At 35.6% G+C, this 13,532-nt stretch overlaps 1 protein-coding gene across 1 annotated transcript in view; it reads right to left on the minus strand.

The window, feature by feature from the left end:
* Window positions 1–13,532, minus strand: part of CFAP54 (cilia and flagella associated protein 54) — a gene marked incomplete at its 5' end in the record, with an annotated part of 114,217 nt that overhangs the window by 98,515 nt on the left and 2,170 nt on the right. Inside the window, 5 exon segments of the mRNA XM_080349867.1 lie at window positions 55–198; window positions 1,533–1,591; window positions 3,391–3,562; window positions 5,651–5,797; window positions 10,118–10,223. Coding sequence (XP_080205993.1) covers window positions 55–198; window positions 1,533–1,591; window positions 3,391–3,562; window positions 5,651–5,797; window positions 10,118–10,223 — 628 coding nt within the window.

A 13,532-nucleotide genomic window follows, 5' to 3' on the forward strand; every position in this document is an offset into this window, starting at 1 on the left:
ATTTATTTCCCATCTGATTGCATCTGGAATGCTACGTAGAGTAAATCAGGATACCTCTCCATGAATGCCAACTTGACAATCAAAATAACACTGAGAAACTGCAGTATATAGGGTGGCTCTCCATGTCAAATAATGTACAGATAAGAGCGGAATAGAGGATTCCATACATATACTGGCCCACAGTAAGTATTCCAGAACCTGTATTGAAGAAATACAGCTTTAAACTGGATGCATTTTAAACTACATAAATATACAAAAAGGACACATACAAACATTTATCCTCACCTGTTAGGACAAATTAAAACAGGAAAATAAAAATCACAGAAATTGTATTAATTTTTAACATGTTTTATTGACTGCAAAGCATTCCTCCTCCATATTATTGGGGCTTTTTCTCATTTGAATCTGTGGTCAAACATTACATTTTAGTCTCCAAGCTACCTTAACCACTCCAGTTCACTACAGTCTTGCCACCAGAGGTCCTGCCCTGTCTCATCTGCTCTTGAGACTTCTCCCTCTCCTTTGTGTCAACTCTAGCGATCTTTGTTTTCTAAGTTTGTTTCCAACTAGATCAGTGAGCTCATCTGGGATGCAATGGAGTCTGCCTTCTCTGGTTACAGCCTGCACTTAGATCAATTTGCAACCATGGAACTACAGTATCGGCTCTTAACTTTACGGTCAACATAGTCACTGCAGCAGTCTAATTTTAATAATTAGTCCTGCTAAATTGACTGAACAATATCTTGCCCTTGTATTTTCTTTGGGTCAGCTGTTTCCTGAGGTACACAAAATATGCATAACCTTAGTCCTAAATTAAGTCAATATACAGATTTTCTTTCTGTCTGAATTGAAAGAACCTGAAATGCCTATGATCAGTTCCTTTGCTACCTGTACAGTAAAAGCTTGAATACATTAAAGGAGGTGCTAAATCACTTTGGAGTTTAATAAAAGATAGAAAAAGTGAAAAAATCTTTTCTGCTTAATGAAAGATTGATATAAACAACAGATAAGAAAATAAACTGAATCGAGGCTGAGTCAGACTCTGTTCAAGTTTTAGGGGAAAAAGCTAAAGCTAAGACAAATAAAAATTGCATTCCTGATTAAAAAGGGCGAGGCGGGGGTGAGGTCATTTTTCTCAAGTATTTACAACTAACAACCTAGCCACCAGGTGTCAGTACATTTCCACTTTTATGAAACCAAAGACCAATGTTTTTGACACAGTTCCCTGAAAAAATAAAATATAAAAAAGCACCTAGAGCCCTTTGAAACAGTCTAACATATCCCATCTCAAAGACCAGCAAGACATCATGCTGGGCTCTATTCCACAACCGAGGAAGGAGCAGAGCCATAAAGGCCTGAGGGCTCAGAAATTGGCCATTTTGCAACACAGACATTTTATTCTCTTGTGACAAAGTGCTACTATTGGCAATGACAATACAATTGACATCTCACAGCACAGTGTTACGCAAAATACAGGTGCATTTTCCAGTCTTCTGTAAATTTCTCAAATGTTTCTATTTACTTTGCCATACCTTAGCAGACTGACCTCTCATCATCAAATGTCTGCATATGGTGTATATACGAATAGTACCTACAAAAGAAAATCAGTAAAAAAACAGGTACATTCTCTAATCCTACATGAAATTTTTTATGCTAACCAAACGAAACTTTTTCTTAGTATCTGGGTTATTTCCAGAGGATGACAAATGAACTAGTAACTTTTCTATAACTACTTTTAAATCAGAGAAGATGAAGCCATTGAATTCTTACACAGTATTAGCTTCAAAAATACCTACACAATGAAGTAGTATCATAAAAGAATCAAATCTTAAAAATCCACTATATTGAATTTTTATTAAATAACTGATAGAGAGAAAAATCTAATTTTTATCCTCAAATCCCAGCCCCTTTAAAAAACATATTACCTCTCCTCACAGACTTTATGTGATTCTTTTAGTCTGTCATGGCACTGTCCTAGCAGACAATACCACTATTACATGATGTTAAGTTCAATAAGTGAAATGAAGACAATCGATTGTGAATAGAATATTCAAAAGCATCAAAGTGACTTACAAATAAAATCCTGTCAAAAATTTAATTTAGACTATGTCAAAAAGATGATTTTCAAAAATCAGCCCTAGAAGTATAAAAGACACCGAAGTTCTGAGAGGGGGAAGTCTTTTCTTCTTCTGTAAGAATGTTCAGAAAGGGACACCTGTGGCAGTGGGAGGCCTCACAATGTCAACTGTCACAGCTAGAAGGGTGTTATTATCTCAGTAAGCAAGAATTGAAGAAACATTAGGAAGATAGTTTTTTATCAGTCAGATGCATAATGAGGCACAAAATCTATTGCAGACATTGCAGAAAAGTGCTCAGGAACTGGGAAGAATTTGATTTATTGCCTAACATTTACTTCTAATGAGATTAGACTATTGGATAGGTTTGGTACAGAGGCCTGTCCCACATACAGGGAGTGGGACTTAAGAATGGCAAGTAAGTATATTTTGATTTTAATTCTTCTCCCACAGAAACAGACAGACAAAAAACACACCTCAAAAGTAGGGACTGAGGGAAACGGCAGCCCCAACAAAACAAAATGATAAGAATTTTGACCAGTTGTAGCTCAAAGAAAGTAAATGTTCCAAAATTAAATTAAAACCACACAATGTCTTCAATTTATATCGGAACATCTGATCATAGTAGAACAAATTAACAATAGTCTTTTGACTAAATAACATTGCCTTTCAAAGCAACAAGATACTGTTGTTCTTGAAATAAAGATCTTTATATACCATTCTCTGTGTATCTAATTCATGGAAGTTTCATTTTTTCCTCATCTTTTTCCCTAATTCAATCATTTATAAGTGGCACACTAAAATCACATGCAGAGAGATGTTCAAATTCTTGAATGTCATATGGTATTTTTTAGAATAGTTTCATTATTAACTCCAGCCTTAAAGATCATTTAGAAAAAGTACAAAGATGTAATGTCACGTACAGTCATTTTCTCTTAGATCTGAAATCCTCTTTAAAAACAAATGAACAAACAATCCCATTAACGCAATTTATTAACAGAAAATCTTATGAGATTTTTTTTAAAATCAGGGTTCACTCAAAAAAACCCTTATTATACTGTTAGATTTCATTTTATTAGTACGCTTACCACATGATGAAAAAGCTATTACTTTTACAACTGTAGATCTGAAAAAGACACACTATGTAGAAACTTCAATTTAAAAATCCCTTATTTTAGGAGAAAAAAAAGCCTACTGCAATTGAAGACTAACTAGAGATTTATTTATGACCCTTATGTTGACCATAAAGAATGTGTATAAGTTTCCCTCCACAGGTTTGCTTAGCAAAGAAATGTAAATGGAAAGCCTGAGGTACCATTGTAGATAAGCCAACACAAACTCTCCTGAGGTAGAGCCACTTGCATAATAACTCGTAATGAGGACAAGACGTTGAAACAAGTCTGCAGGGACTCTTGATTCTGGAGATTTCTGTCACTGCTGCAAACCAGCTGATAAATGCAAACATTCCTCTCTTGCAAAGCATGGAACTAAAAGGTATGAAAACATGTAAAATTAATATATAGAGATAAAATACATACGCCAATTTTTACATCAGCCAACAAAAAGGCACATACTAAAAGATCAAGCATACAAGGAAAAAAAGTGGTGTGACATTGAAATAAGAATTAGAATAGGGAGAAAGTGCTAAGTTTTAAAGTTGCTGTACCCTTAGCCTGAGTCAGGTTCCACTGAGTCACAGGATGAAAAGGCATCTAGTGCACTAGGGCTGCTGAAAGGAGCATACGGAAAAAGGATAAATGAGGCATTAAAATTATATTCAAAGAATCTGGCTTTAATTCTTGGCTTCTCTGTATATGTCCTCTGTAAATTAAGGCAAGTCTTAACTTTTCTGTACTTTACTTTTCCATCTGTATCACAGAGATGATATTTCTCACTCTCATCTTGTTACTTTTCTACAGATGCATTGCTGCTTCTCTTCCTTGTAAAACCTAACATAAAGTGAGCTCATTCTTGTCTGGAGTTCAGTGTCACCTGAACAAACCAATATGTGAGAAAATGAGCTAAGTGGAACACAGGCAGTCAGTAGCTATCAACCTCTCAGAAACCTCCTAACCTGATAATACTTGAAATTATATTTTTTTTTTTTTTTGCAGTTAATTCACTGAAATTGGAAGTTTCAAGCCCTGAAACTCTGTTTCTGCAATTTCCCTGGTGTCACATAAAAAAATAAATACTAGTTGCAGAAATATGGCACATACAGCCTTTAGATATAATCATCTGACACATTATCATTATCCATTTCCAGTTGCAGAGATCATTGTCAGACTAGATTCCATATCTAAAAATTAGGGATATCTCAGTGTCTAAAGGGTAAGTTATAGAACAGGGAATTTAGTATAGACTCATAATAACATCTGGCACTATGACTGGTTCTAGGTCTAGGCAGACATATAGAAAACAGGATAAACCACCTCTGGAGCTTCAAATATATTTACAAAGCATTTTTTTCAATCAAAATAAAATGGGTTAACATAGTCTTTGATCATGTTCTCTCTAGGAAGTTGAACTATTTTTGAAAGGCAATAAAATAATACAAACAATGTACCTCTTCTGTCATGGTATCTGTTTCTAGCTTTTAAGCAAACTGTCTGCTTTTTCTCATACTAACCACCTATTTACAATCTAACTCTGACTAGAGGAATATGAATTTTATTAACTCAATACATGGGAAATGTCTATGATTTTCTTCTGTTGTTCTTGATCACAGAATAACTTACACTAGTTTCTTTTTAAATATCCACCATGTACTGAAAATAGAGCTTCTCAGCAAAGATCTGCTGATGATAAAATCTAATATGTTTTTAGCATTCCCCCTATACCTACTAAATACTTTCTTCCATGGATAACAAATGACAAATGGCAAGTCCCTACCTCAATAAGCAATTAACACGAAAGGATGCCAACATGCTTTAGAGGTCACAGCTTCCCAGAGCGCTCAGAAGACTTACAAAACTATTCAGCATTCTGCCTCTTTTTTTCATAGTGAGCAAGCAAACTATTGATAGTAATGCAATCCTGCTTTTTTACTATGTAATAAGGGTTTTTTATGTGTAGTATTTTTGCACATTTATGGTACAAATGGCAATGTTTTAATTCTCCTGCAACTGTGCCCAAATCTTAGATCACATCATACAAAAATTTGTACAATTGTAGGACATTTATCAAATTTTGCCCAGAGCCTGATTCTGACAGTGGTTCATAGCAACTATTTCAGAGCAAAAACTGCTGTCGACAGTTCCAGAATAACCTGTTCAGAGAAAATTGCCTTTTTGACATTAGGCTGATAATGGTTGGCTTATGCCACAAAAGCATAAGCACTTAAATCCTCTTAAAAATATACACCAACTCTGGACGTTCATATCACACATATGACTATTAAATCTCAATACAACCTATACAGACAAACTATTAAAGATTAGTTAATATTAATATTGAATTAACACGAAGTACATTTGTGGAGGATAAAACAGGCTACTTATTTTGAACCTGTGCACGTCTTGGAAAAAAACAAAAACAACAATAACAACAGCAAAAATAAACACCACACAACCTACCGTATGTGCTGCATTTTTGTCTCTAATACCATTTGGAAAAAAGGTGGATTTAAATTGATGCACATCATCTACGATATCATCAAGGTTTACAGAAACAAACTGCTGAAGGTATCTTCCATAGCACTGTAGAAGGGCCAACTTATATTCCTGAAGAACGAATAATATGTTATTTTTACAGTTGGTACATTATATTTCTATTTCCGTTAAACACATGCTATTTCTTTATTAATGTTATGTAAAAAAGTACTGATGTGAAAGAGCAGCTAAAAATAAAACACTGATGTTTCATATATTCAGCAATGTAATTTCTAATGTGGACACTCAGCGTATGAAAGGTTGAAGTATTTAAAAGATGCTGTGGTTTGAGAGTTTCTGTTTATTTTAATAATAAATATGACATATCAGAGAACAATTGTAAAATATTATTTTGGGCTAATGTAATAAACTCAAAAGGTTCCCGGAATGTCCTGCAGCTTTGCAACAGTAATGATAATGATACTACACTTCTGAGAAATGTGCTTCATATTGCAGAACTTTATAAACAACATATAGGCATCACCACTTCTCTCCCCCCTGTTGCCTTGATGCCAAAGCCTTTTTTTTCAATAAAAGCAAAGAGGAAGAGTAAATTCCTATCACAAATCAAACACTTCAGAATAAGATGCACTAAAAAATAATTAAACAACTGACAACCAGAATTTACACATGGCCAAGGAGTCAGCATTAATAGATGAGAAATTGCCACTGGGTCTTTAAGAACTGTTAACAAACAGGATGTTGAGCTTTACATCTCATTCAAAATCGAGCTCCCCAGCAGCATGTTGAACCGCTCTAACATCATGCTGAGACTGTGGTTCAGCTCTGACTCAGCTGTGGAAGTGTCACTTACTGAATCACCTCCACCACTTCCTGCAGCAAAGACTGGTTAGAGCTCTCTCTACCAGCTCCACTAATTCTAGCACACACACACACACACCAGTTGTGATAAATTCTGGGGAAAAAAAGTAACTAATATGTATTTGTAACAATGATCCTTTAATGTTTAATCACATTCAGAAGTATTTCCTTGCACCTACTTTTTTCAGTATAAATTCCTATTACCACAGTAACAACCTGAATTTTTAATCATCTGAGGAGTCTAATTCACATGGCCCTGTTGTCCTCTTTGCTGCATGAAAGCAGCAGCCACACACACAAACGTTTACTTGCCGTGGACCACTATGGGCAGTCAGTCACTTCTGTAACCAATGCATAGGTTCAGGCTGTGATAACTATTAGAATCTGAAGTCATGGATCAGAACTCCATTGAGTGAGTAACTAATATATAGCAAAAAGGCAATTTATCTCCCAGACAGTTTACAATATAAGATCAGAGGTAACAGGCGGATACAAGCAGAGAGGGAAGGGACAAAAATGAGTCAGTACTGATCAGTATGATGACTAATGGGGTAACTAATTTCCAGATACATGACGTAATGAATTCAGGTGTGTCCTAAAAGATAAACAGTAGATATATAACAGGAAGGAATCTGAAGTGAGAAAGTACTAAAAAAATAGCAGGAAGAGAGAAAGTTAAGTTGGTGCTTACCTCTTGAGTACCCATATTCAATAATTCATTTTTAAAGACGATGCATCATTAAGTATTATATAACATAAAGGCAGATTCAAACTAGCAGTTTTCAAATAGGAGCCAAGAGAGTTACTTATGGAATAGGCTCTAGCCCATCTATCACAGAGCTTGATGTTAAGCTATATTCATCTTTCCAGTAATGCATTGAAATTTATAATTAACTTCCATCTCATGTTTTTTATTTTCCTCAGGGGGAAAAAAAAAAAAAAAAAAAAAAAAAGTGGATAGAATGAAAACTAAGTTTATAAGGTCAAATAAATGCACCTAAAAATGGGAGTTCCCAAGAGACCTCATTTCAGATTTTTAGGTTGGCCAGCAAACAACTTTTTCAACATTGATAACTTTACCTTTCCTGTAGAAAAACACATTACAGTACCGAAGATGCAAGCAGAAGTCTTTACTCAGAATTCTGCATTATTTCTAGGCAATCTGGGTCCAGGTCATTTAGGACCTTGAACATAAGGACCAAATTACTACATTTGAGTTGTGCTATGGGAAGCCAATATAAAGTACACAGAGCAGGGTTTGATGCGTCAGAAATAACCTTACCGAGTATGCTATGAGAGCAGCAGTTCCCAAGCACTAAAAGCTCAATATGATATTCTGATCAATTCCTAGGGCCCAGAAGGGATGAAAACTTGAGGAAAACATCAAGAAAACATTAACATCAACTAGGAATTGCCTAGGCAGTGAAGGCTTTATTAACAAATTCAGTTATTCAAGCTTTCTTGAGAACTTCAGACTACTTCTAAAACTATACCATGAGCCTAATATCTTCAATTATAGCAGCTCCACAGTTATGGACTCTTCTATATGCCTTCTTCAACCTACCAGTCAGAGCTGACTGCTGCTGAAGTTCAGCTTCAGCTTTTGCTGTTCTTTACTAAGGAGACAGGTCCCTTCTGCCAAAGTCTTTAGGGCAGATGCAGTAAAGGATACATATATAAGATTTTGTTACATCTGTGTGATGCTCATATCTTTGCCCAGTTCTGCAGAAAAGCTCACCTAGTAACCATATATATATGCTTTCCATAAATAGCATTTATCCTTGCTGGATTCCATAAGCAAAGGACATAATAGTAGAAGAACAGTTCCACACAATGTGTTCCTCCAAAATATGGCCCCTCAAACTATCCTGATACATTTCCAATTATGCCCTCTTCTTTTACAGGTGAAAACAGGGAATCAAACAGTGTCATATACTCCAGAGAAGTAAAAAGAGTGAATCTGGGTGACAACTGTCATTTAACTGCTTTCCTAATGCAAAAGTCAATAGACTGTTCTTTAAAATTATTTTCAGTTTAAACACAATATGAGTTATCTGTTTTTATTTCCAGCATAGAAAGGAATTTAAATTTAATACTTCCATTCTGAAAAAAAAATACAAACTTGATTTAATCTATTTTTTTATTCCCATTATGTTCAAAAAATAAGTAGAGGTTACAGAAACTCTTCCAAAAGCACATAAACATTATATTAACAAATTATAGACTTTCGCTAACTTTTGCACTATAAATGTAATTTTTCTGTTACAAAATCTTTCTGTTACAAAAATCTGTGTCTGAAATAGCCCAGAAAGACTAAAGGACATAGTTAAAATACATACTTGACTGTCTCATAGTATAGACACGCTAGATAACCAGAGTTTTAAGCTAGAAAAGTACTATTGACCAAATAAATATCTTCAATGTTAGCGGCAAAAAGTAGAAAAATCCACTGATGGATCATTACAAACACAAAATCACACTAAGCAGAGAGCATCTATTTAGGAGCTGTCTTTTAGTCTAAATTATGCTAACTCTCTACAAACTTTAGGTGTATTTTATGAAGCAACTTTTCAACTACTGAACCTTCATAATAAATTAACCTACAATTCTGTAATCCTCACATTCTGCTTCACAACTGTATCACTCAAGATCAGACACCCTTTTTCAGTCCTAAAAGGAATGACTTGCAGCTAGCTTTCAACTGTACATCTTTGAACTGCTTCTAAGTGTTCTTTAGTAAATACCCTTGAAAGCCTCAGATTTTATGACATGATTGTCTGACATAAATATCATGGAGGTAATAAGTGGCACACTTTTGAGGGCTTTTTTCCCAGCAGACACAAAGGACAAATATTATATAAGAATATAACATAAGACCAACCTTATTGAGTCAGCCCAATAGTTACTAGCCCAGTATCCCATCTCCAACAGTAGTCAGTAAAGGCTGACTAGGTAAGAGTATAAAACCAGAGTTATCATGCAGCAAAACATCCCCCAAATACTCTCAAAGTCTTCAACAATCTAGCTCCTGAATCTTTTTTAGTTGAGATTTACCATTTTTGAGGAGACCAGAAGTGCACATAGAATTCAAGACGCAAGAGGATCATCGATACATACAGTTGTATAATGTGTAATTGCACCCTGCTTTTTATATTCTGTTCCTCTCCTGACAATTCTTTACATTCATGCGTGGTTAACTGAGCACTGAGTTGATATGTCAGTGCAACAAACCACCACCGCTCTATCATTGCCAATTTGTAAGCATCTATAGGCACAGACAGATATTGTACTCTACCATGCTGAAACATTAAACAAATATTACAGAAAGACTTTGGGGTGTTTAAAAAGGCAATGGGTGCACAGGAAATAGAGATACAGAAAATATATCAAAAAATCAAGGCCATTTTACAATAATAAGCAAGAGATACAAACCACCACTTTCATTGGAATTATTTTGTAAAAGTTTTCACTACTTTCTAAATAGTAAAATATTATTAAAAGTTAAAGTAGCATAGAAACATAATGAAACAAATACTGTGACTGAGACTTTTCTGTTTTCATATGACTTACTTTGATCTGAACAAGAGAATCACCAACTTTCAGAAGTTTTTCATTGTAATACCACTCTGGCAGTCGAGGCTTATATTTGACCCAAATCTTAAACAGAGTATTTGCTCTAAAAAAGATACAGGAGGAAAGATTTCAGATTAAACTGGCAGTAGACCTGTCACAACAAGTAAACAAATCAGGAAAACTTCAAATTGTGAAAACTCCTTTCTTCCAAATCTGTTTGAACCTCTACATATTTCAAAACAAGGGATCATTACAACTGGATGTAGCAGACAGCAAAGGACATTTCTGGGTTTCATCTCTGCCACCAGTTTTCATCATACATTTAAAGTAGGATGAATTTTCTCCTGTGTAAATTCTTATTAAAATGTCTTAGTATGACTCACCTTGCATTGTTCAAACACAGTCATAAGTGGACAATCTGTCCCACCTTTGAGCTCATATTTGAGAGGTTCTGTTTGAAGAAACAATTTGATATTTTCAAGAAACTCAGTGGATTACAGCTTACAGCAATTTTTTGACTGGAAACTACAAATGCTAAGAACAGGAAAAAAGATCCCAAAATAACACTGTATGTCAGGTAGCAACAAACTTAGGAATGGTTATCCCTAGAATAAAACACAGAGCTATAGAGTATATAGAGCTATAGAACACAGAACTACAGAGCCTGCAGTATATAGACTTATACCATGAATCGCAAAAGAAGAAAGTCATTAGCCTCTAGCATGAATTGCTTTTGGTGTGAAATGTTCAGGAATTTTAAATCATAAAGGGTAGGATTCAGAAAGAAGCAAATGACAAATTTGTTAAAATATAAAGGATTTTATGGCAATAGTTGCAATGTTCTTCTGTTGCCTCTGCCTGTTATTCCAGCCACAGTTGTCATCAAGGATGACTCTGTGTAACAAATTACTTATTTGGCTGAACCAGCGAGCCACCCAGTAACTGGCTCTGAGCAGTTTGGCTGCTCTACAGAGGAACTGACTACATCACACCAGTATTCTAGTCCCTACTGATTGCTGTTTGATGCCCTCATGTGTACAACTTTCCCACCCCAGACTTCTTTAAGAAAGCTATATTCAAACTGGAAAACAATAATTGATCAGTCAGACTGATAACAAGCACAGGGATTTTTCAGAGAAAAATCCTCTTACCTAATTATTAATATAATAGTATTGGCAGTGTTCACAGTGTCAGGCATTTCTTACATTTATTCTCTTAACAAATCCCTTGTACAGAAACCTCAGCAAAAGGGTGCCTTGTGAAACCACAACAGCTGAATTATTCATAGGTAGCAATTTATGAGGAAGGAAAACAACTGAAGATAGTGGAATTAATGTTTTCAAATAACCTTCTAGCTGAATTCTGACATGTAAACCTTGTGCTCACTGGTATATAGCTGGAGCTTTTCAGTCTCTTAAGACAGTGACTGTAGACTAGAATGCAAGACACTTTCTTAAGCCATTTTCTGACATTCAGAGACCTGGAATACATTCCTACAGTCTCCCAGACAGCTCTTCATTTCAGCTTATAAGAAGACTCACAATAAAAAAAAGCACAATAAGTAACGTCATTTTTTCCACACAGAAGGCTGCAAGCCACCTTCACAATTCAAGGTGAAACAGATGGCCGTATGAGAAACCTGTCAAAATCATCTTTACACCAAAGAATTACAACAATCATAATCCTTTTTTTCTAAAAGTGTCATCTCAGCATAATTCTCAGTTCTTGAAAGTAAGCAGCAAAGAAATAAGTAGGACATTCTAGAGGTGTATCCTAAAGGAAAAATGCAGTAACAGCACAAACTAGGCCAAAAGCAACAACCTGAATAAAGTCTTATAAGGCATTATGTTTTTAAAGGGAACCATAGCCTGATCTAATGAAGAGCACCTTCTAAACGAGGAATGAGTCCCTCCTGGTCAATCCATAAGCAATTAACAGCCTGAGTGGCTACTGATTTCTTATGCTGAGAGAAGGCTACCAGTCTGGTTAGTAGGGAAAAATCTGCAGAGACTCCAAAGTGAAGGAATCTGTCAGGCATCCAAGCAGTTCTCTTGGACTACCAAGGGAAGAAGCTTAGGAAGAGACTTCCAGATTTCAAGAGGTTTAATGGATGCTGCTGGGGGGTGGGGTGGGGAAAAGAAGCAATTTTCAGGTTGTAAGGCTGTAAAGTAACTGAAGTTAAGAATGACTGTGGATAAAGTTCTGGAAGGTCAGACTAATAAACTTCTTTACAACTGATCAACTGGAAAGTGCCCAGTGAGTATCAAGTTCTGTTTTGAATGCTTATATTAACAAATTATATTCTTAGATGTAATAAATGACTAACAAGTCCATAATAAACTAGTTTAGTAAAGCAGTGACATATCTGACTAGACTTTCAACTCCAAAGGGAAGATTAAGGTAAATACTATCTGCTACAATGCCATGACTAACTACAAGTGAGCTCATGACACAGGAATGTTTCTTTGACACAGACAAAGGAGGAGAGTGAGACACTGCCCAAACAGCTCATCAGCCTTTCCTTTAAAGAGGCTGTAGGACACCAGAATAACAAGTTAAGCAAGTGAATTATCAAAAAAAATAATGGGCTGTTAGAGCTCAGAGGTGAAGTTTCTTTATTTTCAATCACTCCAGGAATAACAAAAAAAATTCTCTAAGGTCAACCCATACTAGTGTGCACAGAGTAACGTCCACATGGCAATATTTCTGGGCCAAAAGGCTTTGTTACAGGTAGGAAAGGATTCTCTGACACTGATCAAAAGGTGTCTTACTAAAAAGGGAGGCTAAACCACAGAACATGAGATCAAATGATAGCCTTGAGCTATTGATTTTATGGCCCCACTGCCAGAGAAATGGGGTAAAACAACTTCTCTTTCAGTTGGGGAAAAAAAACACTTTTGATTGTCACTTCTGATTGAAAAGATTCATGCTCCCAGTACAGGGCAAGTTCTCAGTAATTTTTATTTCTTACATTTGAACATTTTAAGTGCCTAAATTATGGCCTTAGTGTTGACTTATCAACACCAAAGGCTGACAGCACTGGAGGAATGAAGCTGACCATTTTCTTTTTCTACAGTGAACATACTTGCCATGTGGAAGCTGGTTTTCTTGCTCCTCTAATAACAAGAACACTTTGATCTCAACCCATGCCAGGAAAAGTAGCTTGACAAATGACACAAGAAGTCTTTAGAACATTTAGGAAAGTATCTGTAATAGCCATTACCTTCAGAAATTCTTAGGAACAACTACACTAGGGCTGGTTCTGCAAGCAGCACACACTGTAATTTTGAGTTATCAAACAGTGAGGGGCAAGGGAGGAACAACCCTGAAATTTTACAAACACAAATAAATACCCATGGCTTTGCTAGCTGCCTGAACATATGCTAATAATCAGAATTCTAGTCTTCTACCT

The sequence above is a fragment of the Nesoenas mayeri genome (assembly GCF_963082525.1).
Source record: "Nesoenas mayeri genome assembly, chromosome: 1".
NCBI lineage: Eukaryota > Metazoa > Chordata > Aves > Columbiformes > Columbidae > Nesoenas > Nesoenas mayeri.